At 38.4% G+C, this 19,635-nt stretch overlaps 1 protein-coding gene across 2 annotated transcripts in view; it reads right to left on the bottom strand.

Annotated features, from left to right (window-relative positions):
* Window positions 1–19,635, bottom strand: part of slc6a2 (solute carrier family 6 member 2) — a 113,559-nt gene that overhangs the window by 38,142 nt on the left and 55,782 nt on the right. For both annotated transcript variants that reach the window (XM_052028027.1, XM_052028026.1), the window contains exons 7-8: window positions 12,407–12,510; window positions 2,864–2,988 (exon numbers count right to left, since the gene is read on the bottom strand). In XM_052028027.1, coding sequence (XP_051883987.1) covers window positions 2,864–2,988; window positions 12,407–12,510 — 229 coding nt within the window. The remainder of the gene's footprint in view (window positions 1–2,863; window positions 2,989–12,406; window positions 12,511–19,635) is intronic.

Below are 19,635 nucleotides of genomic sequence, written 5' to 3'. Positions count from 1 at the left end.
GTCCTTGTACCAAATCACTTTACAAATGTCTGCCATTCTCTACCACATCATCTGATTTTGGCCTCTCATGAAGTTCTATAATTGCTACTTCATTATCAACTTTAAGTGTTAACTCTGTTTGTATCGCCACAGATGCTGTCAGACCTGCTAAGTACTTGCAACATTTGTGCTTTTTAATCCCATCCCTCCTTTTATTGACCTTGCCTTCACCAGAGAGAATTCCAGACCAATGTGTTCCTTAAAATTAATTTCTGATTAAATTCTAAGTTACCCTTTGTATTCTTCTGCTTTGGCTTACTATCAAGTCATTTACTTAACCCTTTGTTCCATCTGGTCATTTTCCACATTTCCTTACAACAAAGAAGGAAACCATTTCATCCCATCAAGTCTATCCCATTTTGAAAAGTAATCCCATTTTCCCTGCAAGCTACTATTCCCACATTCCTATCCTTTCCTCCCAGATTCTACCACTCACCAACACACTGGGGGTGATTTACATTGGGCTACCAATCTGCAAGTCTTTGGGATATTGAAGGAAATTAGAAGCTCCAGGGGAACCCCATGTGGTCACGAGGAGACTGTGCAAACTCCACACAGGCAGCACCAGAGGTCAGGATTGAATTTGGGTCACTGCAGCTGTGAGGCAGCAGCTCTACTAGCTGCTCCACTGTGCCATCCCTAATATTTTAATATTGCAAGTTGCAATGGTAGCAACTACAGTAGGGTAACATCCAATGTGTTGCAGTATTTTTCCAATGTTTCTGTTTCCCAAGCTAAAATTTTGTTTACCATTCAGCCAAAGTCACCAGTTGGATGTAAAGTTGATCAGGAGATGTGTTGCTGTCTAACATTGCTCAGACTGGGTACAGTTAACCAATCTGCACTTTTAACAGTCCAAAGAAAGGTTCTTTGGATAAACAGTTGAATAATATTAAGCGTGGCATGTGAGTACACATTCAAGAGGTGAAGAGGCAGGGCTGAAATCTATTTCACTTAAGTATTTGCACTGGATTTTCATTTGGAAAAATTTTAGCTGTCACCATCAACCACTCTAATTGATTTTAATTGTATTAACAAGATGTTGTGATTAAACAGTGAGGAAGCATTAAAATCTAACATGAAGCAGAAGGTGGTTCATTTTCTGCCCCCACGGCCTAATCTGCCACTTTTAATTAACTGATTGCTCTCACTTACACGGTAAACCAATTATCAAGGGCCTATGTTAGATTCTGGAGATTGCTGAGTGACATTTATTGTGAAGACAATTTTTTTTAAGGTAAATTGATGATCAATTTAAAATTATGAACATTTAATCAAACTGGACTTTGTTTATTCATTTCAACAACAAGAAATCTGAACATCTTATCTCTGCAAAGACTGTGTGTAGTTTTGTGAGCTAAGGCTCCCAGAGTAGAATCTCACCAGAAGGAAGCATAGGTTGCAGCACAATACCTTACAATTATTGTCCTATCCCTGAGCAGGGCTCCCATTTCAAAAGCTCCATCTGGGAATTATAGTCTCAATGAGGTTAAAATGGGGATGTACTTCCACATCGTGAACACATTTTGCCTGGGTTTCTGCCTCTCTTTCACTCAAGTTACATCTGACTTGGCAGAGATTAAAGTTTTTATTTTCTATTTCCTCTGTTGCTGGTTTCCTTTCTCTTTTCCTCAGCTCATCTTTGTTCAGCACTGAAATGTTCTATATGATGGAACCATCTATTTACTGTATAATGCACCTGTGCATAATTTTGCATAGAAACTTTCCTATGTTAAACTATTTAGCCAAGCACTTGTGCCCATTTTTCCCACTGTAAATTCTTATATCCACTATTTCATCTCTAAATGTTTTTTAAAATCAACTTTCATTGTCACAGTTTGTTGATGATACAAAATACATTATCATTTATCTTCATCATTATTATGGTTCAATCCAAGAACTCAAGAAAGAATTTATTTTACAATTCTTGTCAAATGTTATCACTTCCACAGCTACCTTCACTCAAATGCCTAAATAAATGTTGTGTAAATATGTAAGAAAGAGATTTGCATTTATGTGGCATCTTTCACATCCCTTTCAGGATGCCCCAAGATGTTTCACAGCCAATTAAGTTCTTCTGAAATGTAATCACCATTATAATGTAAGAATAAATAGATGCACAATGTTTACACTAAGTACTGCACTCTTATACATTTTCCAAAGAAATTATGGTCAAGTTTAGCATTCTATCTGACTGAATCGAAGCACTGGTCAAAATGTGGTGACCATCACAACACCTATTGTACATTGTTAACACTTTGTCTTATATCACGTTGTTATAGCATTGGTTATAGAAGTTACTCTTTGGAATGCACATAGGTTCTAAACTCTAACACCATTTAAAGAAAAAGTCCATATTCTGAATCATAGTCATAGAGCAACACCGCACAGATACAGGCACTTCAGCCCAAGTCCATTGCTGACCGCGGTGCCCACCCAGTTAGTTGCAGTTTCCTGCGTTCAGCCCATATCTCTCTAAGCCTCGCCCCTCCATGTCCCTATCCAAGTGCTTCTTAAATGATACTATTGTACTTGCCTCAACCACTTCCTCTGGTAGCTCATTTCATATACTCGCCACCCTCTGCATGAAAAAGTTGCTCCCCAGGTTCCTTTTGAATCTTTCTCCTCTTAATCTAAGTCTATGACCCCTAGTTTTGGACTCCCCTACCCTATGAAAGACTGTTACTGTCCACCTTATCTATGCCCCTCATAATTTTAAACATTTCTAGAAGTCTTGGAACAACTTGTGTATTGCCTCTGCTTTGTGTTCCGACAACCGCAAATACAATTGAAAATGTATATTTAAGCTATATTAATTACCTACCATCTGTGGCTACCTCTGAAATATCAACTCCATGCTTGAACGCCATGTAGCCCAACACAGAAAAAATTGCAAATCCCGAGAAGAAGCTTGTCACGCAGTTGATGGAGCTGGTAAAAACAGCGTCTCTGAGCCACACACAAAAAAAAATTAATATGAAAATTCCATGAATATGATGTTAGAAATGTTCAGGTATTTAGTCATTTAAGCATAAAAGTTAGGATTTTGACTCCATTTGAGCCTGAAAGACCAACTGCTTATTTTATTCCAACATTTGATTCACTCTCATTAAGGAGGAGGATGTAATTAACAACCAGAAAGCAGATATTATGTGGCATCACGTCAAAAAATATTTTAAAAAAACTTTGTACTGAGATTCCTTTTGTCAGCTTTTTTCATTATGTCCTTGATCCACATTCAGAATACTAACCTGAGATATTGTAAATCACTCACCTCCATAGGTGATATAGCAGCTCCTCTATTGTTAGAAGATCACAAGTTTATATAGGTAATTTTTATTATAAATGTGAATTAGAAACATATAATGGACACATAAAAACAATGATAGGCTAGAGTCTGGATTATGTTTAACTCCACCTCACTTAAAAACAACACCTCCAAGTCTAAATTCACTTCATCATCAGTATGTCAAGTTGGTGTTACAGAACAGGCTTCTAATATAGAATATGGAACAGTGAACTACAACACAGGAATGGGCCCTTCAGCCCACCATGTTTGCACGAAACACGATTCTAATCTAAACTAATCTCGTCTGCCTGTACATGGTCCGTTTCCCTCCATTCCCTTCCTCTTCATGTGTCTGTCTAAATGCCTCTTAAACATTGCCATCGTGTCTGCTTCTATCACTTCCCCTGGCAGTGCACTCTGGGCACCTACCATTCTCTGTGTAAAAAAAAACTTGATTCACCCAGATCCTTTAAACTTTTCCCCTCTCATCTTAAATCTAGCTATCCACTGCCACAGTGGTAGAAATGCATGTTGACTGTCAGGACCTTAATACAGTACTGTTGGAGCAAGGGATAATATTATAGGACAGCATTGTTTTTTAACATCATGAAGCCTAATGGCAATTTTTTCCCCCATTAATAAATCTGACAAATGTGAACTTTGAGTAGGATGGAATGTATTTGACATTTCCACACTGGGAACACGACTGTGACTATCGGTGCCTCTCATAATTTTACACACTTCTATCAAGTTTCTGCTCAGCCTCCGATGCTCCAGAGAAAACAATCCAAGTTTGTCCAACCTCTCCTTATAGCTCATGCTCGCTAATCCTGGCAACATCTAGGTGAACCTGTTCTGTATCCTCTCCAAAGCTTCTACATCCTTCCTAATAGTGTGACGACCAGAACAGCACACAATACACCAAAATTTTATACAGCTGCAACATTGCTCCCAACTATTATACTCAATGCCTCAACCGATGGAGGCAAGCATGTTGTACACCTTCTTTATCGTAAAGAATTAGTATTAGAAATTACTAATTGATAAGAGAAATTACTAATAGAATCAGGGCAGTACTTCTTTTATCGGACTTGAGGAGGAGGTGGATTTTGTAATAAGTGGCCCATCTGCAATGCCAGTTTTGTGCCTCAACCAGGTTGAAAACCTATTCTTGGCCCTGTGCAAAGTCACAGGTCATCACAAGGCAATCTTAGCAAGTTGTTGTGAATTCCATAATGTGACACATCATACCTGCGACATGCACTTCTACTAGGAGCCATTGCTTCATAAGGTCCATAAGCTGAAGGTTCCCATTGCTATCAACCAGCAAAAGAAAACTACAGCTGCTTTAAATCTGAAATAAACTGGTAAATCACAACAGGTCAAGGAACATCTGTGGAGAGAATAAAAGAGTTAATTTATCAGGTCAATAATTGTTCATCAAGAACCCTCTCGCTAAAGGTTATTGGCCTGTAGTTTCAACCCTGTTTCTCTCTTCACAGATGCTGCCTAACCTGTTGATTATTTCCAGCGCTTTGTTTTTATTCTCATTGATATATCTGCAGCATCTTTAATGTTTGCTTTATATAGAGATAATACATAAGAGAATGGATAGTATTCACAAGATACATCTGTATACACTTTCTCTCAATTTTTTCCTTTTATATCGCTGTGCCACTATCTCTATAATACAGGTTAGCAGTATTGTTGGGTCATACATTTCATTCTACTCAAAATTCACATTTGTCAATGGGGGAATCAACATCTATTTTTACCTCCAGTACCTTTTGCACCTGTGGATATTATTGCCATTGGGCTTTATGATGTCAGAAAACAATGCTGTCTTATAACATTATCTCTTGCTCCAACAGTACTGTATTAAAAGTCCTGAGAGTCAACGTGCATTTCCACCACTGTGGCAGTGGATGGCAGCACTGCAATGTACAAGTTCTAAACATCAATGACAACCAAAATGTTGCTTGAAGCTTGGAAAATTTATTTCAAAGATTAAAACAGATATAAATATTAAGACTGACTCCATTCTTCTTTTTGAAGTGTAATTTAGTTCAGCGACTCATTAATTCCATGTGTTATTTTGATGTTTTAAGTAGAAACTCTAACTAGGGCTTCGATGGATGTATCCTTTGGATGTAGATGCATTGATATTTGTATTTCCTACTTTCTACAAAAACATATGTATGCGTTTTCTCTCATTCAATTTCCTGCATCTTTGCCACGACAACCTGGCATTCTTGGCCAATAACTCAGTTCGCTCTGGCTATGTCTGCATTAATATATTTCTAAGGAAGCGTATTCACAACGGTCCTCTGGACAAGGTTCATTCAAATGCCTGATACTAAATGGAGGCAAGTCCAGAGTATTAAGCTGTTAATACCAAATTCAGTCTCACCTCCAAAATCCGGTGGTACAACGTAACACAAAAGGGTGTTGAGAGAAAGCCAAGTTATATAGTTAGGCAGCCTTGGAAGTATTGGTTGATTGGCTGACTTTATGTGTACCTACTGGAGATGTTTTGTAAAGTTGATGAGAACTAGTAGGGGATTCAGATTGGCCAGTGCACCTGCTCCAAAATTCCCTCCTTTGCTGTGATGAGAGAAATAATTGGCAATAAAATAGACCACACTAATCTTGCACATTGGAAACAATCTAGGTATTTGACTGAACAAGGTGTAACCACTGCCATCTTTCTGTAAGTATAAGCCCAAGGCCTTCTTTATAATGCTCTTTACTCCTCATCCCTATATAAACTCTCTTCTCAAATGATTCTCCCCATCCCCCTGTACTGGTTTCAATTATTTTAATGATTTATAATCCTTCCTGAGAAATACTTTGCATTGATCCCCTCATGCAACACCACAGGAGATCAACTCATTAAGAATAAAGGCTATGCAGTGAACTATTAACATGCTGCAATGATGTGGCAATGAGTACATAAATCATGATTTTTAAATGGTGACTAATTAACAACTGCATCTCGATTTCTCACACTAATTCATTCAAAGGGTAGCATTTGATGGTTCAGTTCCCAATGTGTTGGAGATAGGATGTGGGTTCTCTTGATCATCTGTTGCTTATGCAAATTACGTGGAATCTTCATGATTACTCTACCGACATAACAGCAGATGGTTAGGAGAAACTGCCAGAGAAATAAATGAAACGTATTTCCACTGTGCCCATTTATTGCACCTGGAAATGGTTTGGTATTTTTAAAATTTTGAACCATCAGTTTTGTAGAAAGTAATTTCTAACATTAGGCAGATAGAATTTCACTTGATATTCTCAAGTTTGCAATAGTCTAAACTGACCATAAATCCCCAGGACTTGATGAACTGCACACTAAGGGTTTGAAAGGCTACAGAGATTCTGGATATATTGTTAGAAGTGTTGTTTACAACAAATACATATCACTTTAAGACACAGAAACTCAACAGGGAAATTGGTCCAGCCATTGTTTACAAGCGAAAGAAGTAAAGTGCTTATAAGTTGCCAAAAAGAACAGTAAGCTTGAGAATTGTGAAAATTTCAGATTCCAGCAAAGGACTACCAAAGCAATGATAAATAAACAGAAAATAGAATACAAGAAAAATCTAGATAAGAAACATAAAAGCACATTGTAAAAAGTACTATAGATAGCTAAGGAGGAAAAGAGCAGCAAATCTTAATTTGAATCCCATACAGACTGAGGAAGGAAAAATTATATTGACAATTAAGGAAATGGCAGCAAAATTAAACAATTATTTTGTATCTATCTTCATAGATGAACACACTGAAAATATCCCAGAATTAGTGGAGATGTAGAGTGAATAAAATACTGAAACACCTTAGTATTTGTGAAAAGAATTACTAATATAAACAAGACTAAAAGGCAGTAAGTTCCCAGGACCTTATGATTTTTAACCCAAGACTTGGAAACAGATGTCTTGGAAATAGGGAATGCACTGGCTGTCATCATCCAGAATTCTGTACGTTCTAGAAGAGTTCCCCGAGACTGACTGATAGAAAATATAACACCACTATTCATGGAAGAAAGGCCAGTGAAAATGAGGAACCATAGGCAAGTTAACTATAGATCAATGGCAGGGAAAATAATTAAGAAAATACCAACACAGCACTTTGAAAATAGTAATTGGATTGAGGAGAATCAACTTGGATTCATGAAATCATGTTTGACAAAGCTAGTGGCATTTTATTGAGGTTGTAACTAGTATATTTATCTATTAGTTACAACCTCAATAAAATGCCAATATAAGGGAAAACCAGTTGATGTGGTCTATTTGGACTTTCACAAGGTGCCACACAAGAGATTATCAAACAAAAATATAGCACATAGGATTGGGTACAATATATTAGCTTGGAATAAGGAACTGAAATGGACAGAAAACAGAGAGTAAGGATAAACAGATCATTTTTGTCTTAGGAAGCTATGACTGATAAGGTGCCTCAGCAATCAGTGCTGTCAGTCTATTACTGACAAACAGTAATATATCCATATTTGTTTATATACGAAGCTAGGTGGCAGTGTGGGTTGTGAGGAGCAGGTGAAGAGGTTTCAAGGGAATATAGGCAGGCTAAGTGAATGGGCGAGAACACGTCAAATGGAATTCTGTGTGTGAAAAATGTGAGGTCATCCAAAGTGATCATCATCACTGACACCATTCTTTCTATTTTCCAAGAAAGAGTGGTGAGAGATTGAAAGGTATTGGTGTTCAGAGGCAACTGGGTATTCTTGTACACGAATCACTGAAAATTAAATTCCATTCAGGAAGGCAAACAATATGCTGGCCTCTATTGCAAGAGGATTGGAGCAAAGATGTCTTTCTCAAATTATATAGAGCCCAGTGAGACTGCATCTGCAATAATGTGTCCAGGTGTGGTCAATTTAACTAAGGATGAATATCTTTGTGATCAACAGGGTGTAGCAAAAATTCAATAGATTGATCCCTAGGATGAAGGCTTATCCTATAAGGAGATATTAAACAGTCCGGTTTTATATGGCCTTGAATTTAGAAGAATGAGAGGTGATCTTACTTCATATAAAATAACGTATGAAGCTTAACAGGGTAGACGCAGGAATGATGTTTCCCTACTTGGAGTGTCTAGAGTTAGTGGTTCCCATCTAAAATATGGGGTCAGCCATTTAGCTCTAAAACAAGAAGAAATTTCTTCATCTAGGGAATAGTAAACATTTGTACTTCTCCACCCAATATGGATGTGGAAGTTTAGTTGCTGAATATATTCAAGGCGGATCAATAGATTTTTGGATATTAAGAGAATCAAGAGATATGGGGTTGGTACAGGAAAGTGGGATTGAGGTAAAAGATCTGCTACTATCTTATTGAATGGTAGAGCAGGCACGAGGGGCTGAATGGTCTAGTTCTGCATCTCTTACATTTGTTCTTTGGTCTTCTCACTCCAAGTAATGCTGTCATACCATTGATAGTTTTTAATTACGTATGCCACTTCTATGTTGTTGATACACTGAAAAAGTTAACGTTAATCTCACAGTTTATAGCTATGTTGAACATGTGACAACCGGACTTGAACAAATTCAATAATTAAGCAGCAGTAACTTTGCCTCAACTTGTGGCTTCTTGTTTACAAAACTTATTTTAAAAATAAGTGAAAGGAATCATACAATCAACTGCAGGTACTTTAGACTGTTTGATTTCAAAGTGGAGCATTGGCTTGATTGTGTGAAATAATAAAAAAAAGTAAATAATTCACCCTTAACACCTCCATTTCCTAATCCTTTGAATGACTGGAATTCCAATCACATAAAAATAGGTAAAAAAAAACAAGAGTTGTTCTGTAAAATTAATCATTGAGAAAATAGGACAGTTTACTGCTTCATTGATTTGAGACTATAATTTTGTTGATAACTCTGGACATCTGCAACTAGATTTTGCTGGTATAATTAGTTTAGACTTCCTAAACTAAAAGACATTATTCAGACTATGTTTATTGAATAATCATGCTCGACTTTTTGGCAAGAAAGGCAAATAAGGACATGACATTATGTTAAGTTAAACTTCACAACATACTCGCACTTTGAACAAATTAAGTCCTGCATAAATTTTATAATACACATACCACCAAATCCAAAGCTCATGAAAAACTTAATAATTCATGTAAATTCAATTCTATACTGAAATGAAACTGTTGCAGGTTCATGGGGTCAATTTTATTGTTTGTATTCATTGTAGTGCACATTCAGTACAATCTTTTAGTAAGATCTTTGCCAGAATAAGCATAAAATCCAAGACAAATTAATTTCAAAATAATCAAGAATAAGATGGTCCATTTTGTTAGAGGGCGAAAGGGGCTGTCTATTCCTTGGAAAATAAAAGTTGCATTTGAGTGCAAGTACAAAGGAATATAGGAATAAGATTCATAAATCATTAAATAGGAACAGCACAGGTAAACAAAGCTATAAAATTTGAAGACAAAGTACAGGGTTTCATTTTCAGTGGAACAGGATTCAAAAGTGGAAAATGTTTATTAAACTTTTATAAAACCTTGGTTACTTGGGTTTCAACTTTAATTAGCAGTTTTTTTTTGTCAAATGCTTTCTGAAACTCCACATAAGAAGCAGTCATTTATCCATTAATTCAAAACATTCAGGTCAAGTTCATCTGATATGACTGAACCTTTTCAAATTGTGCTAGCTCGTTCTGACCAGCAATGAAAAATTTTGATTAGTTGCCTTATCATAAATTATATACTTATGAATTGTACACTCTTAGACTATTGTTAAAAGTTTTGGTCTCCACAGTGCAAAAAGGACATACAAGTGTCAGAAGAAGTGTAAATCACTTTGAACGATATAATGAGAACTGTGAGAGTACAACTCTCAGGAAAAACAGAGGTGGGATTCTTTATAAACAAGGCTGAGATATGACCTGATAAAGATCTCTAAACTTGGGAAGGAGTTCAATGGGGTGGATGTAGGAAATCTATTTTCCTCTTGTTAGGGAATCCAATTAAGCAAAAGACATATATATTTAAAGTATGTACTATTACTGGGATTTCAGAAACCATAGAAATGGTCATATGCAACATTTGATGAAATTTGAACGCAAGTTAAAGAGAACTACAATGGAGAGACAAGAGAGAATGCAGATGCTGGAAATCTGGAGCAATACATGCAAAATGCTGGAGGAACTCAGCAGGTCAGGCAGCAGCTATGGAGGGAAATGAACCATCGATGTTTCAGGCTGAAACTCTTCATCAGGACTGGCTTCATCAAATGTTGACTGTTCATTTCCTTCCAAAGATACTGCTTGAGCTGATGAATTCCTCCAGCATTTTGTGCACGTTGCTTAAGGAGAGCTACTGTTCTTTTGTGGGGCATGAACCTTCAGTTATTAGGGCAAAATTTAAAGAGACTTTAATGAATTGGTAGCACTGAAGAAAAATGGGATACATATTACCTTTCAACCCTGGACTACAATAGTATGGTAAATTGAATTTTGAATGTGCACCAACTCTTGCCGAAGGATCTTCTATAAAATTGGATTAATTACAATAAATAAAATGTGGGTAGCAATTTTTGTGCAGGATTAACTACAGTGTATAAAAAATAAAACAGGATGGAGAATGAGTCCTGATGTGTATCAGGGATAACTCATTCTAGTAACAGGGATGGTCACAGCACCTGTACAAGACCCTCTCTGGTTAACTTCCACTGTCTGGATCACTGACAAATTTACCGATAATAAAAAAAAAGTTCTGAAGGAAAAAAATCAAGCTAAAATACTGCACATCAAATAGTTTTGATGCGTTTGCCATAAAATTATGTTGGTAAATGAAGAAGAATGGCACAACAGTCATGGTAACAATTGTGGCCATCATTTCAGGATTATTGCCAAACTAACTTTTTAAGAAGGGATATCTGGTTAAGGAAAAGTGCACATGTATTAAAACAAACAGCACATGTACTGAAAGAGGAATTAAAACTGACCTATGCTTGGTGAAAATTCTGACAAGTACACTGACAATGCTAATTTATACCACACAAGCACTCTGACAACCCCCCTGCTATAATCAAATTATCCAACAATCAGTATTAGATAAGCAGAAATTTCCTCCAATTAATTATCAAGAAAACCAATGTTTCTCCTTGATCAAGCTCCTTCCCTTTGTGATCCTCTGCCTGGCATCCATCAACAGGACTGCAACTTGGATATCAATTTTGATAGCAAAGGTGAGCTTCAGGTTTTGTGTCTGTGCCATAACCAAGGTCACCATGGTAACATAACCTTAATCATTTCAAATCCCATCATCGTTTCACCTCTCCTCATCTTCATGTCTTCCCATCATCGTTTCACCTCTCCTCATCTTCATGTCATCAACACTCCAAGTTATCCTCTAATTCTGGGGTATGCCCTGATTTTAATCACTTTACTATTGGCTGTAGCTTCACCCCTCAAAGCTCAAAACTCCAAAATTCTCCCCTGAAATCTCCCTACCACTCCTTCCTTTGACATGCCTCAAAACCAACTTCTTTAAGCAAAGTTTTGGTCATTTGGTCTAAAATCTCATGTGACTCGATAGTGAATTTTCTTTAATAACATTCCAACATTATGCCTTTGATCATTTTACAACATTAAGGGTGACATATGAATGCAAACTGTTGCTAATATTATATTTGTATTCAAACACAAACGCAGCTCTGTACAACATAATGAGCCCTTTTCAACATGCTTACTCTTGTAAAGATTCATGTGTTTACATTTGTAGTTTAATGAACTGAGTAACATCTCGCAATTCTACAAAATGAATAATGCCCATGACTTAACAGTTAAACAATTAAAGTGAGGAGGAAAACAAACACTGACATATCAGTTAATTTCCACAGAAATGCATCCATTCAGCTTTCAACCCTTGACCCTGCAATCGGTGTCTTAAGTTCAGATTATGCAAGTCAAAAATAATAGAAGAGGCAAACAAACAAAAAAGTTCCACACACAAATCATGCAGAGAATGGAGACTTCATCCATAGAACAAGAATTCTTTTGCTATTAATAGTTACTTTTTTCACTCATTTGGGACCCTTACCGATAGCAGTTGTTATCGAATTTGTTATAACTGGCAAACGCAATTATAACTCCAAAACCAGCTCCAAGGGAATAAAAGATCTGAGTTGCTGCGTCGATCCAAACCTACGGAAGAAGAGGGCATGCGGTCATTCATTATGTACAGATAACATTTCATCAAAATATCTTTAGTTAATTCATATGCACAAAGCAGAAATTGCTCTCAGAGCCATCACTAATTGCTGAATTGCGGTGGTGGTGAGCCACCTTTCAGAGCCACTGGGGTCCTTGCAATGAAAGTGCTCACATTGCAGGGCATTCTAGGGTTAAGGCCCTTTGATAAGGAAGTGGTGCTGGTCTATTTCTAAATCAGGATAAGGTGTGATTTGGAGGAGAATAAATTGGATTTCTATGCCCTTGCCTTTAGCATTCAGCACTGCAGGGGTTACAGCTTTGTGAGATACTGTCAAAGCTATGCATTTTGTAGGATAAGCATAATAGCTAAATACACTGGTAGTGGGGAGAGTGGGGAGAGTGGGGATTTAATATGGTGGATAGGGTTGCATTTAGTGGACTGGTTTGTCCCAAATGTTATTGAGTTTCTTGAGTGTCATTTTCGAGCTGCATCCAGCCAGGCAAGTGGAGGATATTCAATCATGTCCTGACATGAGCCTTGTAGAAAGAAACTTCTAGAGTCAAAGACAACTCAATCACTGCAGTATCTGACCTGCTATGTAGCCAGAGTATATATGCAGTTGTTGTGTTTACTTTCTGGGCAATGGTAACGGCCCGAGTGTTGAGTGTGGGTATTCAGCAATGTTGTTTGTCAATAGGAATTCTCTCTTGTCACAGATGGTCATTACCTGGCACTTGTATGATGAAAATATTGTTTCTATTTATCATCCCTAGCCTGAATCCTGTCCAGGTCTTTGTGTGTGCAGGCTCAAACTATTCTGTTATCTAAAGAGTTGTGAATAGAACATGAAAAAGTAAAATCTGCAAATGAAGTAAACACTTAAAAAAACCCAAAGATTTACTGGAAAAAGCAGCAGGTTAAGCAACATCGGTGGACAGAGAAACAGAGTTAATGATTCAGGATGATGATCCTTCATCAGAACTCTGGATTGCCTGTCCACCATACTGTCATACCCAAAGGTGATCTTCCTTAAGGCTGGGTGATTTTGTTTAAGAACAAAATAGGGAAAAAAAATCCTCTAATGGAAATTCCTTCACTGTTTAAAGGAAATGCTGCAACTTATTCATTTTACAGAAATCTCTCGATTTCAGTTTTGTCACCTCCCCACTCTGCAGTTTTTTAAAATATAAACTTAACTTCGGGATTACCAACTTGAATTTAGGCATAAACATGAAAGGGTTGGAAGACACCAACCTTCCTTATAAACTGATTAATAAAGTGGGTGGATTACATTAAAAATCCAATGTTCCTAATGATAAGTTTATATATTAGGAAATATACAAGGCTTTAAATTGAAATTGCAATGCAAGTGTTAAAATTAATATCATTGTGTATTAAGGGCCAGATAATGCCCCTTCGCCTTCAAGTTTAATTGATCATTCAGCCCAATTTATGTTTAAAACCTGCATACCCTGGAATACTGGGTACACCTAAGAAGTGGATTAACTTTTCAGGCTGAGAGTATCAACAATGCTTGTTACGAAGACCAGATGTTTAGGAGTTGTTGCATATCCTAATGCTGTCTTATTCCCTCCTCCCTTTCATCAAAATATCACTCGTGCAGCCAGAACCCTGACATGACATTGCCCAGATGATTTAGTTTTCATTATGCTGCCAAGAAGCGAACTATCAAACAAAAGGAATCACAGCCACATTCAATCCCCTCCAACAGAAGAACCTCTTGGTCATCATATCAGGGCCATCATTATCTGCAACACTGTTTATAGGGGGAGAGGTTAGTGCCTTCTGCCCAAGTCAGGGTAAGAAATGTACTGAAGGACACAGCCATTGTAAACAGTTGGGATTATGCCAAAGTAAGTAAAATAAAAAAACACAGATTCAACAATGTCAGGCAATGATAGGTAGCCACATTACTCTGGCAATGGCAATTTTTACATTGGTGCAACATGGGTTTTGGACAAAATGCTACAGTCTCTACAGCCTGCCAAATTAATTGCCCCATTCATCATGTCCTTGAAAACATGTTGTCTCAGTTTTCACTAATATATATTGGTTATAGCAGCACAATTCAACTGAATTTGGCCAAGTAGAGAAATTTTAAATGCAGATTCCACTGAATATGTGTCAGAAAGCCATGTTCTCCAAGGCTGGTTTGAAAATAATGGATCTGGAAGTTGGCCCTGCACAACAAACTAGTAATGCCACAGATCACATTGGAGGACATTGGAAGTTTCTCCCAACTGATCTGGCAGATACATTTCAAAAGATACCCCATACACCAGTGCAACTGGTAAAAGATTCTATTCAATTTTTTTACTCCAGTGATGGACTAGAATAAAAGTGCTTTTATTTTTGTGGTGACCACATATTCTGCACAGAAATGGAAACCAGTAACTTTCCATAACTTCAACGGATTGAGTAGTCTCCCGAGTTGTTATGATTTTATGAATTTGCATTTGTGATTATGTAAGCAAGATGGAAAGTCTACTTCTAACTTTTTCCATCAAATTGCAGCAGAACATACTGATCAAAAACATAATGTGTACTGAAATAGATTGTATCTGACCTCAACTAACACCACCACCAACCACCTCCACCCTCACCTCGTTTCTCTCCCACTTTAGATCTGTGTTGTCAGGAACATGTCTGCATGCAGGCTTTGTCAGTGATGGGCGGGAATGTCCCATGATCCTCCTCTGCCTATTGCTCGTAAACCAACAAAAATTGTAGTGCCTCAGGCCAACTCTGATAATTTACAACACATCTCAGTCAGAGCTGGCAGCCTCCCTCCTTTTGCTTTGCCAGCTAATGGCAGTACAATGTAATACCTACTCGTACAGCTTGGTACAATTGACCTTCTGGCAGTACAAAAGGGGGCATCCCAAGGGAAGTCCCCAGAAGTGTTGAGGATCATGCTGGAATTCATGCCATAATTCCCTGGCCCAATGGAGAAAGCCATAAAGAATCAAGTTTACTGATTATTATTTCCTAAATTTCTTGATGTTTGTGAAGCCCAGAGCTCAGAACAAGCAAACCTCAGCAGATCTTGCAAATGCAGTGAACTACAGATTACTAAACTTTCACTACTCTCCGAGTGGAACAAGAGTAGGCCATTCAGTTCTTCAAGCCTGTCCCACCATTCAGACTCTGCTGTCCTTTCACTTCATTTGCCTCCCTTTCTTCCAAATCCTTAATACACGAATTCATGAATTGTAACCTTGATGTGGTAAAGATATTTAAATTGTACTAATAAACCTGAATGCGATACAGTCTGCAGTTCAGCTGTGGTGGTAGGGTCACTCACAGCAGTAAGGTGAAGGGACAGGTACCAGACAAATAGCAATCCTTCTCAGACCTCAATGGCAAAGAAAGCAGATGAGGAGAGTTCACTTCTCAATGACTGCAATGGTGGATGAACCTCTAATTCTTCTAGTTTACCCTTCCCATCTGATTCAGATTCATCTTCTGCCAAAGATTGTTCAGCTGTTGCTGTGCAATGGCTTCCCCAGTCTAAAAAAAAGACTCACAGGAGTCTTGCATATTGCAAACTCCTACCCTACAGAAGTCCTGTGGTGATGGAGGAGTATCGATGGGGAGAGGGGAAGTGAGCACTGTGAATCTCTGGTCACAAATCCACACGCAGGCAACGATGGTTGTCTTACACTAGGACTTGAGATGGAAGTGCAGTGTAGCAGCTGTCAGCATGACTGAACCATCCTTAACTCTCCTCCACACACCCCGCATGGGAAAGGGACTTGAAAAGAAACTCCAAATATGGAATAAAAACAGAAAACGGTGGAAATACTCAGCAGGCCAGGCAGCATTTGTGGAAAGAGAAATAAAGTTAATGTTTCAGAAGAACTAACTCTGTTTCACTTTCCACAGATGCTGCCTGACCTACTTAATGTTTCTAACACCTTTTTTTATTGCAGATTTCTAGCATCTGCAGTTTTTTTTAAAACCTTCATGCCTTAAACATGGGCTGCTTCACTCACCCCAGGCTGGTTAACTGTCTCCATGGCAGGTTCACTCCCAAACTGCAGTGTGCAACAAAAGATCAGCTTCACAGCCTGGAATGTTCAAACTCTGATTGACAAAGTAACCAACAACCAACCCAAATGAAGGAAAGCAAGACATGAACAAAAACCTGCACAGCGTAACATCAACATCACCATACTAAGTGGGCCAATGTGTGGTGATGAAGGATGACGGAGAGAAGAGGGTGAGACTACACCTTCCCTGGAAAGGATAACTAACACCTGAATTGTTGATTTTGCCATCAAGAACAAATTCCTCGATCTGATGTTAGAACCAGTGCTGGGATTAATGGACACGTTGGTATTCTTCAACTCAAGCTGACTGATCAAGAGTTTGCAATGGTCGTCAGTGCTTTTGCTCCAACTCTTGACTCTGAAGAAGAGAAAGAACAGATCTATGCCAATTTTAATGAGGTCCTCAGGAAGACAAAATCATCCTTCTTGAAGAGTTCAGCGGAAGACTTGGTAAGGATGCGGATCTCTGCACTGTCCCTATCGGTAACGAGGGAGTAAGAAAGGCCAATTCAAACAGCTTCCTCCTCCTCGGCAAATTTGTTGAACGTGGAACTGTGATTACTGACATAAGTTTTAGATAACATGGCAAATCAGGGCAGGCACAATAGTGTAGCGGTTAGCGTAACGCTATTACAGCGCTAGTGACCCGGGTTCAATTCCGGCCACTGTCTGTACGGAGCTTGTACGTTCTCCCCAGGTCTGCATGGGTTTCCTCTGGGTGCTCCAGTTTCCTTCCACATTCAAAAGATGTACGGGTTAGGAAGTTGTGGGCATGTTATGTTGGTGCCAGAAACGTGGCAACACTTGCGGGCTGCCCCCAGAACACTCAATGCAAAAGATGCATTTCACTGTGTGTTTCGATGTACATGTGACTAATAAAGAAATCTTATCTTATAAAGTCAAAAACCGCATGGAAACACTCATGTTCAAAACACTGGTACCTTGTAGACTACATAAATGTGGAATGTAAAGATCTGAAGGATGCTTGCACCACCAGAGTTGCTAAACTGATCATAGGCCCGTAAGATCAATTATGCTGTTCAGAATGACTCCAATACAAAAGCCAAAAGACAACAAAAGTATATAACACCCTGCTGTTGTAAGAACCCAGGAAACACAATGAGTTGTAGTAAATCATGGCTAAAGAACTCTCTGCCCTCTCATTTGCTAATGAAGGCTTCAATACTGGGAACCATTGGAAAGTCCTGAAAGCTGTCATCCACAAGACTTGCACTGGATCCTGAGGTGTCGTCACCAAATATCATAAGGATTGGTTTGATGAAAATGACACTCAGATTAAAAGTTTGCTTGGCCAAAAGAAGAAAGTCTTTTACAATCAACAAAACAGCCCAGAATCTTTGCATGTTGGCCTAATTGATTAATAAATCAAGATAAATGCACAAAAGAAGATGCAAGAAATCAAGAACAACTGGTGGATTGAAAAGGTGAGGAAAATCCAGAAGTGTGCCCACAGACATGACCCGCAGAGGGGCTTTTCCAGACTTCTATCACCTTTTACGTGAAGAAATCACGTCTGAATCGTCTTAACACGTGGTGGCACAGTAGTTAGCGCTGCTGCCTCAGAGTTCCAGTGATACGGCTTTGATCCTGACCTTGAGTGCTGTCTGAATGGAATTTGCACGTTTTCCCCGTGACCGTGTGGGTTGCTCACAGGTGCTCCAGTTTCCCCTACGTCCCAAGGACCTGCTGGTGGTAAGTTAATTCACTTCTGTAAATCATTCCTAGTGTGGGTGGATGGCAGGCGAATCAAGAGATGTTGATGGGTATGTGAGAGAGAATAGGTAACAGAAAAATAAGTGGGGCACTGGGATTGAACCGAAAGCTGCCATTGACTTAATGATCCAAACGGCATCCTTCTTTGCTGCAAAGGAAATACGAGTTAACTTTGCTTGCCTCTCATGCCAAGTGGAAACCATAGACAATATAAAATATAAAAGTGTATGGATCAGATCCATTTCAGGAGACAGAGGTAGACAGAGTGTATGAGATCTATGTTGGTGCAGCTAGCAGAGCTGCTGCCTCACAGCACCAGAGACGTTCAATCCTGATTTCAGGTGCATAAAGTTTGCAAGTTCTTCCTGTGCATGGATTTTCTCCTGGGCTTCCAGTTTTCTCCCACATCCCAAAGACATGTGAGTTGGTAGGTGAGTGGAAGAATCTGGGGATGTTGATGAGAATGTGGGAAGAACAATAAGGGATTAATGAAGGATTATTGTAAATGGATCATTGGTGGTCAGCACCCACTCAGTGGGCCTAAGGATCTATTTCCATGCTGTTTGTGAATTTCCATCCTTGATAAGGGGCTATAATTTCCAACACAACACAGCAACCTCTGATGCATTTGTAAGCCACACAAAAAAACTGTTTATATCGTTCAACGAGGATTCGTACAAAGTATACCAGTTACATTAATTAATTTGCAGGGTGGATCTGCAGGTAAATCTCATTTGCCATGTAGCGCTGCTTTTGTGCTTCATCCTTAATATGCAGGAGAAATGTTCCAGACATTCAAAAATCCACCTCGCCAAAATTTCTGAGTTTCCAAAGAATGTGCCTTGCCTGATTTAAAAGAACATAAAAACAGCAGATGTTCATTTCAACAGAGTCAGTTCTACAACTTGACCATCGAAAACCATTTAGTTGGGCCAATGTTGCTAAATATTCACTGAATATTAGTGATGTTATTAATTGATTGTCAATATATTAGCAGGGTTTTGTGCTTGAGAAGTTTTCCTGACAAAACTGTTCTTCCTTCTCATTTGCTTAAATTAGAACTATTAAACTTAGAAATAATGAAGTGCTTGATTATATCGTAGTGCAAAATTCTGATTAGAAAAGCAGATCTCTTGGCCTGGAAAACTCATTCTCCAAAATTACCACCCTACCCCGCCCCCACCTCATCTCCCACAACTAACTGCAACTAGCCAGTAGAGACAGAAGTCCCACTCTATAAGTTAAGAAAGGGTGAGGAATCATACAACGAAATGATCAGAGCTTGAACTGTATGTTCACTTAGTGCAG

Source organism: Pristis pectinata, chromosome 13 (genome assembly GCF_009764475.1).
Source record: "Pristis pectinata isolate sPriPec2 chromosome 13, sPriPec2.1.pri, whole genome shotgun sequence".
Classification (NCBI taxonomy): Eukaryota; Metazoa; Chordata; class Chondrichthyes; order Rhinopristiformes; family Pristidae; genus Pristis; species Pristis pectinata.
Note: the sequence above shows the minus strand (reverse complement) of the source record. Positions and strands in the feature narration are given on the sequence as shown.